At 35.4% G+C, this 17514-nt stretch overlaps 1 protein-coding gene across 2 annotated transcripts in view; it reads right to left on the bottom strand.

The window, feature by feature from the left end:
• Positions 1-17514, bottom strand: part of LOC149556917 (tail-anchored protein insertion receptor WRB-like protein) — a 142022-nt gene that overhangs the window by 115888 nt on the left and 8620 nt on the right. For both annotated transcript variants that reach the window (XM_089831545.1, XM_089831546.1), the window contains exon 2: positions 11501-11580. In XM_089831545.1, coding sequence (XP_089687671.1) covers positions 11501-11580 — 80 coding nt within the window. The remainder of the gene's footprint in view (positions 1-11500; positions 11581-17514) is intronic.

Here is a 17514-nt window from a genome sequence, read left to right as displayed (position 1 = left end):
GAATCCGCCAACTTCTGGTTCGACTCTACAACCCAATTTCTGTCCAAAACCATCTAAATATGCTGCACATTTCTGCCATTTTTTGCAATAGTCATTTTTTATCAAAACCCTAATTTTCAAGTTCAAAAAATTTTCCTAATTCCAAATTCTTAGTGGGATTTTTGAGTGCTCAATTGGGTTGTTGCCAGATTTTTTTGGGTGCCTCGATTTTTGAGTCAGTCAATCTAGAAACCGATAACATATTCTTATTGGGTTTTTCGAGCTCTCTTCTGGATAACCTTTCAAATTTTATGGGTTTCTACTTTTTGAGGGTTGCATGTACTTGCATGTTTGTTTGATGTACTTGCATGTTGCTTGCATGTGCTGCTTTACCATGCAAAGTCTCATTTTTTGCCTCCCTTAAAAATTTTGGTGGGTTTTCATAAAAAATTCCCTCGTATTTTTTTCCTTAGTTTCTATAAATTTTCCTTTAAAAATTCCTAATTCCGTAATTCACAAAGTTGTGTGGGATTCCTTTTTGGGTTTGTAATTTTTTCCTCAAAAATCATGTCAAGTTTTGATTGATTTTTCACCTCAAAAATCATGTCAGGTTTTGATTGATTTTTCACCTCATAAATCATGTTGGGTTTTGATTATTTTTCACCACAAAAATCATGTTGAGTTTTGATTGATTTTTCACCTTAAAAATCATGGCTTTTTGCAATTTGTTTGGAGCATTATGCTCATCTGCAAAGTTTTGGAGCATTATCCAAGGTACCATCAACAGTCTTCTCAGCAAACATCCTCTGCTCCGAATTCAAAAGGCTCCTAAAAGAAGAACATTCAATGCAACTATTGCCATAAGTTTGGTCACATGAAAGTTGAATGTCGGAAGCACTTAGTTGGCCAATCTAAGCAATCAAGTTCGCAGCCCAAAGCGAACAATGCAGAGCCCCTTGAGTAGACAAAATCTATCTTTTACGCTTTTTGACAGCTCGTGCTCTAGATAGATTAACCATTAAGGGAGGGTATTACGATAATAGGTAGTTTCTATTATCTTTCTTTAGTATCTAATGGTTATCTATTGTAATCTTCTGTAAATATTAGAATGTTTCTAATATTTAGTTTTCTGTTTCTAGAATAGAATATTTCTATTCTTTATGATTATTTCTTAAGGAAACATCATTCAGTCGCTTGTATAAATTGATCTCTTGATCATTGTTAATAACAAGCAAATATTTTCCAATTACTTCATAATATTAATCTTGGAAGATTAACCTTCCAAAATGAAATGTCCTCTCCTGTAGCATAAGGCAATTATGTATTCCAATAATATATAAACGACCCCACAAGATTAATATTTTCTTCAGAAATATTACTCACAACATTAATAACACTTATGACACTTCTTGTTGTTCTTGGCCACCTCCGGACTCTTACAATAGATAGACGATACAACATGATAACAGGTAATCACAGATTTGTGAATCAATTACAAACCTATGGATAAAATTTCCGGAATCTATGTACGGGTGCTTCCCATTCAACTGGTTCAGCTTCCTTCTGTTTTCTCCAAAATGCTCATACACACGTTGCTCTAAGCTGAAAGAACTTCAATCTCATGGAGAATCCAATATTTTTACCCTACGGCCTCTATTAAACAACAGCACACTTCTTCTGAGGTATACACAGATGAAAGGATGGTGATAAGAATGTGGAGGTGATATGACGAAGATGCCAAAAATCACATCAGTGGCAATCAAAGAGGAGATATTGTGAATCGACCAACCAATAGTTTTGGTAAGCTCAATGGATGTTTTGCCACTATTGTTTTCTTTACCTGACTCCTAGATTGGCCAACCTACCAATTGCCTTACACAACTGTAACCACAGTTAGTAACTGCTCTCGATTCCTAACTTCTTTTTAACGGTTGCATTCGCCTTTGGCCATGTAACCTTCCAAATGACATCCTTTCTCTAACAAGATCCTTGCTTCTATATCTGCACGAGGGTTACTCTGGCATGTAACGGTCATCTATTGCACTCATCCCATCCAAAATTCTGTAATGGTAGTGTCTGGGTTTTTCCTGGAAACTCCCGTTAAAACATTAATTTGGCTCATTAGCATTTCACCATAATAAAATTCTTATCGGAAGCTCCACACCAAATGTTACTCCGCATCGAAGATCCAATAGTCCTACTCTAAAGTCTTTATTTTTTGACAATACCTCTGTTACAAGAACAATGAATTCAAAGATTTGAATAGCAATAGAAGGAAAAGAGATCATCTATTGAGTTTATTGCGATTTTGTTCCACAACTCTATTTATAGTGAGCAAAATCTGCTATAGTGTCCAAAAAGGTCTCATTCAGCGGCGATTAATCAGCTTTTGAGTCTGATTATCAATACTTTTTACAGCAACAAAGAGATCTTCCTGAGAGAACTAATCAGCAATGCTTTAGATAAGATTCGTTTTGAGAGCCTTACTGATGAGTCAAAATTGGACTCACAGCCAGAACTTTTCATTCACATTATTCCAGACAAGGTATCCCAGTTGAATATTCGGTGCGACTGTATTTGTCTTTCCTCCAGATATGAAGACTAAGCCAGCTGCGTTAATTGCTACCTAGATAATTTTCCTCCCGGAAATCTATTCTAGTAATTTGTCGACGCAATAAAGAGGCTACCATCACTCACCAAGATAATGAAGGTCTCTTAAGCTATTAAGCAAGGCTCAAAACAAGTTGATGATGATGGATTGCTCTTGCAGGATCCTCACGATTATTGAATGGCTTCCACTCAATCACCCATGTGGCTCCGGAACGAAGAAAAAACAAGACGCAACCACGCTAAAGTTTATTGGCAAATGTTTTAATAAATTTAAACCAATTACAGTTCAACCGAAGTGGATTAGCTTGTATTTCTCTGCAAGAAATATTTATTTTTTTGTAGTCTCTATGACAGGAAATTTAATGTCACTCCACGTTGATAAAACATTCATTCAACATTTCCCACATCAATATACTAAAAATAATAATACATGGCCTTCAAAGTCTCAATAACACTAAACATGATATTGGTAATATCTGTGCATTGAAGTAGTTCCATTACACTCCAAATGCATCCTTACAGCAAATGATTTGATTGCTATTGCCATTGCACTAATAAATTTTTTGAACCTTTGAGATATATGAGCCAGCCGCCAAACCCCTTTGACCATTTTCTGATCAAACCTCTGCTAAAAATTTCTCATAAACAATTTCCATCTTGAAAAAAAACAATAAATCTTTTGGAATTTGTTTCTGAATAAAATCTTTGATTATACCCACCAGGATGGCAGGTTCAAAGTTCTAATACCACTAAAATATCCCAAACCAGATATTTACTCGATTTCTTTTCAAACAATATATTCAGCACTTAAACATAGGCATATGTATCACAAAACATCATAGAAACCACAAGATTTACCAATAGATATAAAGCTGTTCTTTATCAAAATAAGATTAAGGATTCGAGCATATGGAAATGTGTCACAAACTCACAGAATGACACCAGAAAACTCTCATAAAACTTCTTAAAACAACGTTATTGCATTATACAACAGCAATACAGAAACCAACAATCAGAACCCAATCTTGAATACAGTTTTACAAACAGATTGGAACATTAAAGAAGAACCTCTAAGCGCATACAAGACACCTAAAATGACGTCTCCACAGACAATGGGTTTGCGTCCACTGTCTCCCGGCACGAGGGGCTACATCCTTACACTGGCTGAAAGCTGAAGCTTTCTGATTACTCTCCCAAGAGAGGAACTGAAATTTGAATAATAAATCAAGCATCCCTAGGAAAGAGCCTCTTTTCCTTTTTTAAAACAAAAGCTGAGACTATTTGACTTCCCTCTGGCTTTCATCTTATTCCTCCTTGACCTTTAGCACCCCCTTATAATATTAAATTGCTCCATTTTATACCCTCTCATAGATAAATTTTAATATTATAAGGGTATATCTGAAAATCCTCCAATGTCCCAAAAAGGGACATTACACCATGCATTGCCACTTTATCTAGAATTCCTTGAGGTGGACCTTTCCATTTGAAAGATGTTATGAAGGGACATCAAATGGTATATTAAATGGATAATAGAGCTATACATAATTTTATTATTGAGGAATTGATCAGCAAATGGAGTCTTCAGACTGAAGAGTTTTTGGGATTTACTGCTTTTGTGGCAAATGGTTTTCTTTTGACTTGCAATTGTATTATACCTCAGCTGGATATTCAAATGAGAAATTACACTTTGTTAGGTGATTTCATTGTTTTTTATTTAGTGGCTTGAATCATTAGAGAGATATGTTTAGGACTTCAAATAGATGTACTTGGATTTCATGGTAAGAGGCAAGAAAACAATACTAAAAGTTATGACAGACGGTTGTTCAAGGGTAGCTTCAGCTAGAAGGATGGAAGCTTTCTGCAAGCATTATGATGTGGAATGGGCAGTCCATTGCTTTGTTTCTAATAAGTTTACTACAGATAATGAACCCTCTTATCATATTGATTATCAATTTGTGTTAGATAAATATGATGCAATTTTTGGGGATATTCCTCCTGGGCGTCCTCTTAATAGGGGATTTGAGTCTGTAATTGAGCTCGAAGAAGGTTTGGAACCAGTTATCAACACTCCTTATAGGCATCCTCATCATTTCAAAGAGACAACTGAGAGGACAATCAGTGAACTACTGAAAATGGGACACATAAGCCGAAGTTCCAGTCCTCTTGCTTCTTTTGTAGTGTTGGTCAAGAAGAAAGATGGCACATTAAATATGTGCATTAATTACAGGGCGTTGAATAAAAGAACTATAAAGAATAGATATCCCATACCTAGGATAGATGAACTTCTAGATGGGCTGCATTGTTCAGTTTTCTTTTCTAAAATTGATTTACGGTATGGCTATCATCAAATAAGTGCAAGGGAAGAAGACATTTAGAAAATAGCATTCTGTTGTCACTATGGACACATTGAATTCCTTGTTATGCTTTTTGGACTCACAAGTGCACCAGCAACTTTTCGATCTTGCATGAGTTATATCTTTCGTGATGTTGGTAAACAGATTGTTCTTTCCAATGTAACTCTTACATGCCCGAACCTGTGAGAAACAATTTGATACCAACAGTTGGATAATCTATCATGAGATTGATAGATTTCCTCTGAATTGAAAGGTACAGCTCCCTTATCAATGATATTCAATGAATTTGTTTGTTCCTAAACCAATTGGGTACGTTCTTAACCCGAGAACGGAAGAGGAAAACCCAGCCAGCCCTAGACAGAACTAACTCAGGCAGATTTTAACTCCTAAATCTAGCCAATGCCAAGAATCCACAACTCCTCTGACTTCTTGATATCGGTAATGCAATATAGATGAAAATTATGTGAATGCAATGAAGAAATGAAGATTTAATATTCAGATTTATGCAATAGGAATACGTGCAAATACTTTGATCTACAACACATTCATTATTTGACGCAAGATGCAAGATAATGTCCAAAACTGAACACAACAATACTCTGATTGAATATATTCAGAAAATAATACTCAAATTCTCTGATTTGAAGCAAAACTCTTCTTTGTTTTGAACACAACAAATACAATGCTCTGATTTTTATTTGCCTGCAACTCTGGCCAAATCTATTACAGAAATCAATGCATGAAATGAAATGCATAAAATAAACTACTGTCTTCCCTCTGCTCTAGCAATACCTACTCTTGCAGAAAAGAAGCCCCTCTCAATGGAAAAGGTTTTACAATAAATACATTTTCCAGCAACTGTTTGGTTTCTTCCAGTGACTTTTCAGTTTTGTAACTGATCTTGTCTCTTCGACTTCTCATATTTTTCCTTTTGAAAATTGATATGCTTATTAACTTTTAAAGTTAATAATGATAGATATTAACATATTTAAATTATACGTTAACAATTGACATTTAAATATGTTAAATCAATATCAAAATCTTTCCTTCATTGAGTGGATAGCAAAATAAATAGTTCTGCCAGGTAAAAATGAGCCACTTTTCGTGGGGCATATCTTTTTATTCCACCGTTGGATTGAGCTCATTTTTGGATATGTTCTTCCAAACCTAGTTATCTTCATCCTGACCGGAGCGATCGGAAAAATAATCAATGAGTAAAAAGATATGAATTTCTGAATTCTGCTCTATATGACTGCTACAAAATCAGAATTAATAAAATAAAATTTCCAGCCATTGCTCTTTCAATGCTCTATAATCCATGTCTTCAATCTGCAACAATGTTATCTTCAATGCTTACAATGTTAATTCTCTGCTAAAATTTGGGAGAGATTTTCTGGAATTCTTATAGCGGAAATCTGACTTTTGTCTTCTCCCTTGGTAGAAAATTGAACTTTGACTGCAAAAGTCGCAGTGGAAAATGAATCTTCCATTTCCATGTAGTGGGCACAATTTTGATGTAGATTGATTCACAAATTATTTTTCTGGAGTAATCTTGATGCTAGACCCCATATACCTTCATCTTGGATTGAGATTTGCCTTTTCTCTCCTCATGTCGAAAATTGGACTTTGCCTGCGAAAGTCGTAGTGGAAAATGAATTTTCCGCTATGCATTTTTCTTTTTGCTGGAAAATGAAATATTTGCTTCTCCAATGGAAAATTAGAAAATGACTACGAAAAGCGAAGTAGAAAATGAGTTTTCCATTACACATTTTTCCTTTGGTGGAAAATGAAACATTTGCTTCTCCAATGGAAAATCTGAAAATGACTACAGAAGTCACAATGGAAAATGAGTTTTCCACTACACTTCATTTTTCCTTTGGTGGAAAATCCCAAGTTGACTTCTCCATTGCTGAAAATTAGAAAAGTGCTTCTCCATGGTGGAAAATTAGAAAAGTGCTACGAAAGTCGCAGTAGAAAATGAGTTTTCCACTACACTTCATTTTTCCTTTGGTGGAAAATCCCAAGTTGACTTCTCCATTGTGGAAAATTAGAAAAGTGCTTCTCCATGGTGGAAAAATGAACTTTGGCTTCTATTTGCTTCCACATTTGTATATTTGGACCCAGAAATAATTCAATCCTTCATAGAAACTTTGTTAAGCATATTGGGAACAATTTTTGGGAAATTCTTTATGGGAGGCAACTTTAAAAGTTTTTTAAAAATGGTGTACTGAAAGTGCACCTACACGTGAGCAATTGAGGAAGTTTGTATTAGTATTCGTTGATGACATACTAATCTACATAGAATGTGAGATGAATGTTTGCAGCACTTAAATGTTAATCTAAGTATCATGGAGAAGCAATCTTTGTTTGCAAAAGATTCATAGTGTGAATTTGGGATGTCTAAGATTCTTTACATAGGGCATGTAATTGGGATTTAAGGGGTAAAAGTTCATCAGGAGAAAATACAAGCAATTAAGGTTTGGCCACCTCCTAAAAGCATATTTGATTTGAGAGGCTTCTTGGGTTTATGCTGCTATTACCGAAGGTTTGTGTGAGGTTTTTCCCAATTGGCTTCTCCTTTGACAAATCTTACTAAGAAAGGGGCTTTCCAATGATCTCCAAAGGCACAAAATACATTTCACAAGCTCAAGGACATCATGAGCACGTGCCCATTATTAGCACTTCTTGATTTCACAAAGCCTTTTATTGTAGAGTGCGATACTTCTAGACAGGTTATTAGAGCAGTGCTAATGCAGGATACGCATCCCATTGCATTCGAGAACGGGAAGTTTAGAGATCCAAAAAAATCGTATTCTACTTATGACAAAGAGACGTTGGCTATAATGCATGCTTTAGCCAAGTTTAGACAATATTTGGTGGGACCAAAATTTATTGTCATAACTGATCATAATAATTTGGAGTACTTCTTGGAACAAAAAGATCTCAATGAATGTCAACAGAAATGGGTAAGCAAAATTCAAGCATATGACTTTGATGTAGAATTTATTGAAAGTAATAAAAACATGCTTGCTGAGACTCTTATTAGAAGACCCACTCTTTGCTCACTTATAAAGATTTCAACTGATTGAAAATCTCAACTGATTTTTAAGTATACTAAGAATTCTTATGCTTGTGATTTAGTGGATGGAAGAGTACAAGATGATAGATATTCTGTGATAAAGGATGTAATGTACTACAAATTAGAATCTACCTTATACTTGGGTCTAACTTGAAGCACAATATTGTGAGAGCATTACACAACACTCCTCTTGTTGGACATCTGTGCTTCTTCAAATCTTACAGGCAAGTAAGAGCGACTTTCTTGGAAATCTTGGAAAGGAGTTAAGGATGATGTGTTGCAACATGTTTGTGAATGTTTCATATGCCAAAAGAAAAATCAGAATATACCTTGCCTGCAGGTCTCTTACACCCGCTACCTATTCTGAAACAGAAGTAGGAAGGCATATCAATGGATTTCATCTTAGGGCTTCCACAAGTACAAGGAATAGATTGTATATTTGTGGTGGTGGACAAGTTGACTAAATATTCCCATTTCTAAAGCATTGCTACAGATTACTCACCTTCACATGTTGCTAATTTATTTTTCCCTAAAGTGTTCAGATCGCAGTCTTCCTAAGACCATTGTCAGTGAAAGGGACAGCAAGCTTATCTGCATGTTTTGGCAGGAGTTGTTTCATTTGGTAGGTACATACTGACACCTAGTACCAGTTCTTTTATCTATTCTTTATAAAAGAACTATAAAGAATTGATCTGAATAAATAGATTGGATGGACAAACTGAAATTGTGAATAAATGGGTCGAAGGCTACCTCAAAAACTATCTTTCAGGGGAGCAACATGCTTGGGTCGAATGGCTGCATTTAGGTGAGTATTGTTACAATACTACCAATCATATGACTATTGGTATGCATCGGTTTAAGGCATTGTATGAGTATGAAGCTTTGTCATTTAGACATAGCTTTTGATAATAGCAAGGTTCCCCGGGCAAAGGAAACCATACAAAGTTAGCTAGATATCTCGAAGCATTGAAAGAAAATATCTTGCACAAAATCAACAAAAAATGTATGTAGACAGGTGGGAGACAGTTTTTCTGCACTTGCAGCCCTACATGCAATCTTCATTGAAGAGCAATGGAACAGAAAAGTTGAGACCAAGATTTTATGGACCCTACAAGGGTACTTAGAAAGATTGGAGAAGTTGCATATGAACTTGAACTACCGACAAGAAGTAGGATTCATAATATTTTCCATGTTTCATTCCTAAAGAAGACATTAGGACAATAGACAGTCGCCTCTCCTGAGTTGCCACCAATGGATGAATAAGGAGAATTCATTCTAGAGCCTGAAGGTGTTGTAGATTAAAGGGAAAAGAAGCTAAGGAATAAGATTGTTTGTGAGTATCTCATAAAGTGGAAGGGATTGCCTACTGATGATGCTTCACGGGAAGGTGATGGAATAATAAAACATCCTAATTTACAATTGCTTGTGGACCAACGATCTCAGGAAGGGAGGACTGTAATGTCCCTCCTCAATTGAAGTATCAGACTCCAATTAATCACTTTGCTAAGTCTGTTTGGTCGTATGTCTCCCAGACTTAGTTGATTATATGAAATAAAAGGAGACTTGTGTGTGAGGCCAAATTCACTTAAGTGACTCCTACTTTTCTGTCATGAGTGTGGCCTTGGTATTTTTCCTTATCCTCGGGTGATTGAATTCAATAAAGATAAACGGAATCTTGTATTTAATGCAGCAGGCTAATCTTCAAATAAATCGCATAAAGTATAGGCTTTCTTGGTTGTTTGAGCTTTTTGGGGTGTTGAGTCTTTATAAGGCAGTGATGTTATTTGCTGGTATCTTTTTTATATCCTTGATTTTTATATTTCTTCTGCAGCAAGGTTCACAGATATACCAGGATGAAACGATTAGTAGTCAAGAGCTTGGACGCCCACACAAGTTATGTCTGTGAAGAATAGAATACCCCAGGCGCTGGAATAGAAACACAGCTGTGTGGATTATTGTTCTAAGAAGAAGCACAGGTCTGAGAAATTAGCCAAGTCATAAGGGAAGGGTATTGCAGGTGTAGGAGGAGTCTTCAGCTACAGGTGGTGAAGTCTTCATCATTTATTCATCTGTAGGTGGCCATTCGGGTTATGTTCGCACTCAGATTTCTCAGCCACATATTGTAAGATGCATTTAAACTGTAATAGTTGATTCAAGTATTTCCTTATCATTTCTCTCTTTTGGCAATATTATTCAGTTCTTAGATAGTCCTATTCTGTCTGTTTTCAGTAAGAACTTTGAATGAACGAGTTAATTGCAATAAGGCTCTACGGTTACCAAAAGACTACAAATTTGATTTAATATAGTGTGCAATTATTGTCTTTGAATTTGAAGAATCTATTAGCAAGGATATTTCACTGTTTCAAAAAGAATACACTACATAGTTGGGATACATCTGGATAGGGCATCAGAGGTACATCCGGGAGTTTTGTATCAGTATCAAGTTTCCATTATGTAGGTCTGAGCATCCAGACACAAGAGAATAAGCATCCAGAGAAAGCAAGGAATTAAAGTTAAAAGAGCAATGAAATCATCATTAGAATTAAAGTAAATTATATTTGTGTGTTTGTCCAATGAGCTTGGTGAATCTAGGAAACATATGAATAAATCACATGTCTCAATGTATTGATATTTAGTTCTGAACAAAGCTGTACTATATTTTTTTGTGTGCCTCATGAGTTTTTTTTAATGAAAATATTAGTCCGTGATCCATCCTCAAATATCTCATAATGGTGATGAATATGTGTGATAACCTTCACATAGAGATAGATAAATAATAAAAGAGGGATATCCTAGTGATAAAGGCACACATGGTCTAGATCTAAGTAATTTTCTTGTGCTCTATAGATCTCTTCTTGTAGAACCTTGGAAAATTACTCCTCTGCAAATTAACAGTTATATTAAGAGATGGTAATCTTTTTCTCTGTCTATACCTAGAGAGTGGCAAAGAATCATAAGTGGAAAATGTAGTCAAAACATTTGACTAGCTAACCTCGTCGAAGACTGCACAATTAAGTTATCATCAATATTGACCAATTTATGTCATAATAATGAAGAGAATGTCCAAGATTATAAGAACATTCTAAAAGGAATAAAATAAGTTATTGATCAAATACTAGGTTGAGTGAGCCATTGGAATTTCATACTATGGTGTATCTAGGAACTTAAATAATCCTGCACAACAAGAGTTTGAGATCTTGGAAGAAATATAAAATTGTATCTAGTTAAGACATTATTTTTGTAAAATGAATATTTTCCATGGCATCAAGTAACCTAGACCTTTTATGGTTATAAAATCTAGTTATCAAATTGAAATGAAAGACTAAAAATATATTTACCTAAACTGCACAGACTACATGATGCAAGAGAAAAATTATCCATGGCCACATCTAATTCAAATAAATCCTTAAAAATCACCTTATAAAGTAAATTGTAATAACTTTCAACTTTCAGAAGCCAAAAACAATTGAGTACTCACGTCGATAAAGAATTTGCTTCTTTTAAGAGACGCTTGATCTCTTGCATCACTTGAACTTCTTCTAGGTTTGTAGCAACTTTCTGCACATGATACAATAACATCATCATTATCCTTTGGCACTAGTGTCGTGAACAAAATAAAAATTTGTTACAGGAATTTAATATTGGAAACAGCATTAAACATATGTATGGTCTGTGAATTTGAATCCTAGACTGTTTGCACTCGACAGTCATGTAGGAAAGGAACTTATGTTGGTCACTGGATTAGAAATAAAATTTCTAAAATTATAAGAGTTAAGGTTGTTGCAAGGGCTCCTTCTGCGACTGATCTATCCTGTCTTCGTCTAAACAGGGATCCTGCCAACATTATATGTATTGCTTGCTCTTTTTTAAATTTAATTAATCATTGACTGGAGCAGAGGAGAAGTCCTACTGTGGAACATTAGCCGAAACCCAAGCTCACAGTTCTATGAAATTATAACGCCCCCTTCAATTATTTTTATAGGCTTGGTGCAATGACTTCCCAATGAGGCTGCCAGGGCCTAAGAAACTCCCAGTATACTGACAATACAGTAAACCAAACAAGAAAAATGACAATACAGTAAACTAAGAAAAAAGTTGAACCGTGAAAGTTTTCTTAGCAACCATCAAGTGAATGAACTTCCAATATTCATGATACAATTATTAATGTAAACTGAAATGTAATAACTGATGAGTAATATATACTTCACTTTATCCTAAGACATAGACATCTTGTGCTTCATTATTGAGATCCCAGCAATCAAAAGCATGTATTCTGACCTGGATAGAATCATACTTTTACTTGTTTTCTGAGATAATAAGAAGTTATGGATTTATAATGAAGCCTTATTTTCAAGACAATATTGTTCTGTGTAAACCAAGTTTACTGCTAAGGGACAGGGATAGCAAAATCAATGAGCAAGACTCCCCTAACTCCTACTTCTTTAGAGTTCAAAGTCATTTCATCTTCCAATAGTTCAATTTAGCATAGCCAATATGGTCATTCAGATCAGGTTTGTGGGATGATTACTTGACAAGTATATCATAATATTCTGGAGTTTTTCTGGAATTTGATTGTGTAGCATTTTTTAGCATCAACGTTTCGGATCACACACAGTGATCCATCATCAGGATGAACGGCTGGAGAATAGAATAGTAAGTTAGCAGGATCTTTTTCTGGAATTTGATTGTGTAGCATTTTTTAGCATCAACGTTTCGGATCACACACAGTGATCCATCATCAGGATGAACAGCTGGAGAATAGAATAGTAAGTTAGCAGGATCCTGCTAACTTACTATTCTATTCTCCAGCTGTTCATCCTGATGATGGATCACTGTGTGTGATCCGAAACGTTGATGCTAAAAAATGCTACACAATCAAATTCCAGAAAAACTCCAGAATATTATCGATGGATTGTGGAAATCTAATGTCAATTAAGTATATCATATTTGTTTTGTGAAACTTATAATGCAGATTTGAAGGACATGCTTGAGGGTACCCATTTTCTATTTGACGATGACCACAACAGTACTGTTATCACCTCATCTTTGTCTTTGGTGATTGTTCTCATGAGTTTCCACATGGTACTGACCTGTCATCTTTGCTCAGGATTGAACTTGATTTTGTTGTAATATACTCTAGCATCACAACTCTTGAGCAGTTCTCAAATACATCTACATTAAAACTTCTTTCCTCATCTTGGAGAGTTGGAGTTTCTCCAAAATAGACCATTGGATTTGTTTCTTTCTAGAAGGAAAAATGCTCTTTGTCAGCGTTGAATTGTTTTATGTCTTTAAGCATTCAACATTGTCAAAAGAGCTACTTCATTATGGAAGGGATCTATAGTCTCACTCCTTTTTTATAGGTCAGTAATGAGTGTATTTGTGATCAATTTAGTTACATGTTTGTTTTCATGCATTCTCTTTTTTGGAGAGTGCATGAAAACAAACATGGCGCCTAACATGGCCTTGTTGTTGGGACCCATTTTTGCATTTATGCATTTGTTTGTTCCTAAAGAGAATGCATGAAAACAAACATGGCGCCTAACATGGCCTTGATGTTGGGACCCATTTTTGCATTCATGCATTTGTTTGTTCCTCCCTAAGTTGCACTTGAGGGGTATTGGTGTTGATAGGTATATTACCTAATTGGTTTAACTCATAAATCCTGTTCACACTAGGCTAGGTAAGTTAACTTAGGGAACTTGTAGTTTATTTGCTTTCAATGTGCAATTTCATATTATTGTGACACATGTCATAGCATTTATTACCAATACCTCTCTTGTACATCATTTATCTTTGATCTAATTCATCACTGTATCATTTTTGCATTCCGTAATCAAGCAAATTATCCTCTTGCTACTCTCTTGTGGAAGGTAATTTTTGGTTTTGCATGTGATCTTGGGAGCTTGAATCTGTATAACTCCTACATAAATCACCAAAATTGTAGTAAATTATTCACTACAAATGGCAGATTTTCACTTCCTTGTACAAAATTTGCTCATGCTGGTTCCCAGTCGTAGTGTCTCTTTCACTTGGTCATTTTGTAGTTTTGAGGCATGCATGGATTAGTATTGAGTTTCAATCAGCCCATTTTGTCAATCCAACTATGTCAAGACCCATCCAATGTTTTATGCTAATCTGTATTCTAGTATTGTGGTACAAAGCAACGCATTTTCAGCCATCCCTCAAGAAAATCCCCTTGCGAACAACAAACCAAAGGGGCCTTTCAAAATAGCATTTCAAAATGAGACATGACCATAAATGTTTGCTCACCATACTAGCAAGAAAGAAAAATGAATGAGACTCCAAAATGGTAAAAGGACCCAAGATACAAGAAGATGAGTCCTAATTGGAAAAGGAGGTCAACATTGTAGAAGATTCGTTGGAGCCCATAAGGGATTTATAGAATGTGGTGACCATAGATGACTAGGACACTACAGGCCTTGATCAATGTGATTGTGTCCCCTAAAGAGGCAATATTTAGAGAGTCACGAATTCTGAGGTTAAGTCATAAGCAATAATGCAAATAATTGCAGAGTTGGTTTGTTAGTTGAGGAAACTTATTCTTGCATCTTTTGGACAGTTCGCTCTATCAACCTTATACTACAAATGATAAGAAACACTATTGATTGGATCAAGAAGTTGTATGCTAAAGGGATCTAAATGTTCATCACTAAACACCACGCATTGTATGACATATTTAGTTCATTTTCAATATGGGAGCTGTTGCAAATAAATGAAACAATATAAAATGCTATCTTTCACTTTGATTGCTTAGAGATTTATTTTTTCAAACATACTTTGATTTCTTTACCTTGAAGTTTGTTTAAATTATTTAAATTTTATTATTGAAATGGGTTGTTCAAACCCATTTCACCTCCAATGCAACCATCTTGAAATGTCTAATGAAGGTTCAAGAGGCACCTTCTAACATGGTAATTAGCCAAATTTAGTCCATATGAAGACAAGCCAACAATGAGAGGATAGAAAATATTAAGGTGATTATCCTATATGACCCCTAGGGCAATTGTGTAGAATATCTTTTAAGTTTCTGTAATGTCCCCATTTTCGCTAGCATCAGAGTTTGAGGGATTAGCCAATTATTGTGATCCTTGAAGGCTAATTATTGTGGATAGAAGATCTTTTGAGGCAAAGGCCCAATTATGGGAGGGTTTTGTCTTCTTCACAATTCAATATGTTCTAGTTTGGTCTTCCTTAGGCTCAAATTTGGACTTTGCTTGGGCTTAGTTTCTTGGACTTACTATTTATGGCAAGTTTGGTGATCATTGACAGGGACCCTTTCTATTTTTGAAAAGTACATTTGGTCACATGGGGAAACAATAGGTGTGACTCCTATTTCATGCGGTATGTTAAAAGGATAAGTATTTTGGGAATTATTATTATTATTTTGGCAGCTAAATTATTATTAAATCATTGATTGGCTTATTATAAAGTTAGAATTGGAAATGTCATTTATTTAATTAAATCATGGAAAACCATGCCAAGGTATTAATTAAAAGATACATGGAATAATTATATTTCAAAAATTCAAATATGCGACCAAAAGACAAAGTTTGCATTTAAGTGAAAAGTGTCTGAAAGAAGCTATTAATCGTTGGTGTGTTGAAGAAAATTTTGGCCTTAATTGTTATAAAAGCAAACCTCTAGATTAAATTTAATCAAACTATTGCATATTTTATTTTTTGAGTTGAAGGCGTTAAGGGTTTGACAAGTTGAGAGCTTTAGGAATTGTAAACTCCTATCAGATTTGGATACATTTTAAGTTGGTTGCATTTTGCCAAAAAATTGTGGTTGGGATTATCAAATTCGTTGCACCATTTGAGGGCATCGATTGGAGCGATCTGTACCTGGCATTTTTCTTAGTGAGCTGCAAATTCTATTCCAGCTGGACATTTCTCACATATAGGTTGCAACGTATTACTGAGGTTGTGAATGACCTTTTTGGCAGTCGCATGCATGTAACAGCTAATGCTGAGCTTTGGGGAATGCTGTGATCAATTACACTGGCAGCGGTTAATTGATTCAAGGCTGTGAACACATTTTAGGGCCCGTTTGGTTGATAGGGGGCCTACATCAACATCAGAGATCCATTCATGGTTGCTACAAGTCATTTGGAGACATCAGCATTTGCACTTTGCATTCCCAGGTTCATTAAATGTTCAGAATTATAATTAAGTGTTATTTCATGCCAAGTGTTTGTTAAAATGTTTCTTGGCTGTAGGTGTACATTTACATGTAGAAATTCTGATATATGCATTTGAAATTATCAAGAGTAGTTGGCGTTGCCTCTTGCTCTTTACTTAGTCATTGTTGAACTATTTTACAAGTATTTAAATCATATCCATTGCCCATTTAAGCAAACAAATTAGACTGAAAACTCAAACCAGTGTACATAGAGGTTGCATGACAATTGTTGATTAAATTCCTAAGTGTATCAAGCTAGAAATTTGAGTTCAACCTGCAGGTGTTCTTACAATGGTATGAAAGCTTGCATGAATAGTGTTTGACAAAATGTCAAACCACTAGAATTGAAGTTAGAACCAGTTGGGGTTCTTATAGTGGTATCAGAGCGGTTTCCTGTCATCCTGCGGGGTTGAGAATCTTGAGTTCCCACATTTGATACAAGAGTGATTGACACTCTAGCTTTTTTCAGTCGTGGATAAATACAGGAAAAGTGGAAACCAGTTGAACAGCATTGCTAATCTCAGGAAGCAAACAAATGCCATGATAGAAAGAATGGAAAAGCTTAGACAAAATCAGGGACAGAGGAATGCTTTGCTTTCAAATGCATCAACCATAGACAGTGTAGCAAGGTATATGGATTCAATTTTTTTTTAAAGTCTTCCTCAAGGAGAAAATAAGAAGAGAATCCCGATGAAGGATCTTTTGTGTTAATAAACTCACTCTTGAAAGCATCATCTGGTAAAGTATCGACTGTGGTATTATGTGTGTTCAATGTATTGCAAAGTGTTAAGAGCCATCAGAATTTCGGTAGAAGTACAAACTCTCTCAAGGGAGATTTACATCATATTTCAAAATTGATTCTAAGCCTTCGAGAGCACATAGATAGCACATATGCCCTTCATCCAAAACCATGCGAAATAAACACCATTCACTTGCAAATCATTGTTTCTAATTCTTCTGCATCTAATATTCCACTGATTTTGTGGCAGGGATATATGCAGCGAACAGAATGACGAATCACAGCCTTTGAACAGTGACAAAGGAATATGACGTGCAGGGATCATGTATCTCCGTGATTTGGGCATATCCACGAGGTGTGAACAAGAAAGAGGATACCATGTCCCCATGGCGTAATGTTTTGGTAAAACTCTTGCACCGGTGGATGAATGGAACTTCTACTCTCACAGCAATTCTGTTTATTCCAGCGCTCCAAATTTACAAATATGACTCCCAAGTTTTGAGATGCATCACTATTAACGCATGAAGAACCCGATGTTTCTTCTAACA

Source organism: Cupressus sempervirens, chromosome 5 (genome assembly GCF_028749045.1).
Source record: "Cupressus sempervirens isolate cs-2001-9-10 chromosome 5, ASM2874904v1, whole genome shotgun sequence".
Classification (NCBI taxonomy): Eukaryota; Viridiplantae; Streptophyta; class Pinopsida; order Cupressales; family Cupressaceae; genus Cupressus; species Cupressus sempervirens.
The sequence above is the reverse complement of the archived record's forward strand: the minus strand, read 5'-3'. Positions and strand labels throughout refer to the sequence as shown.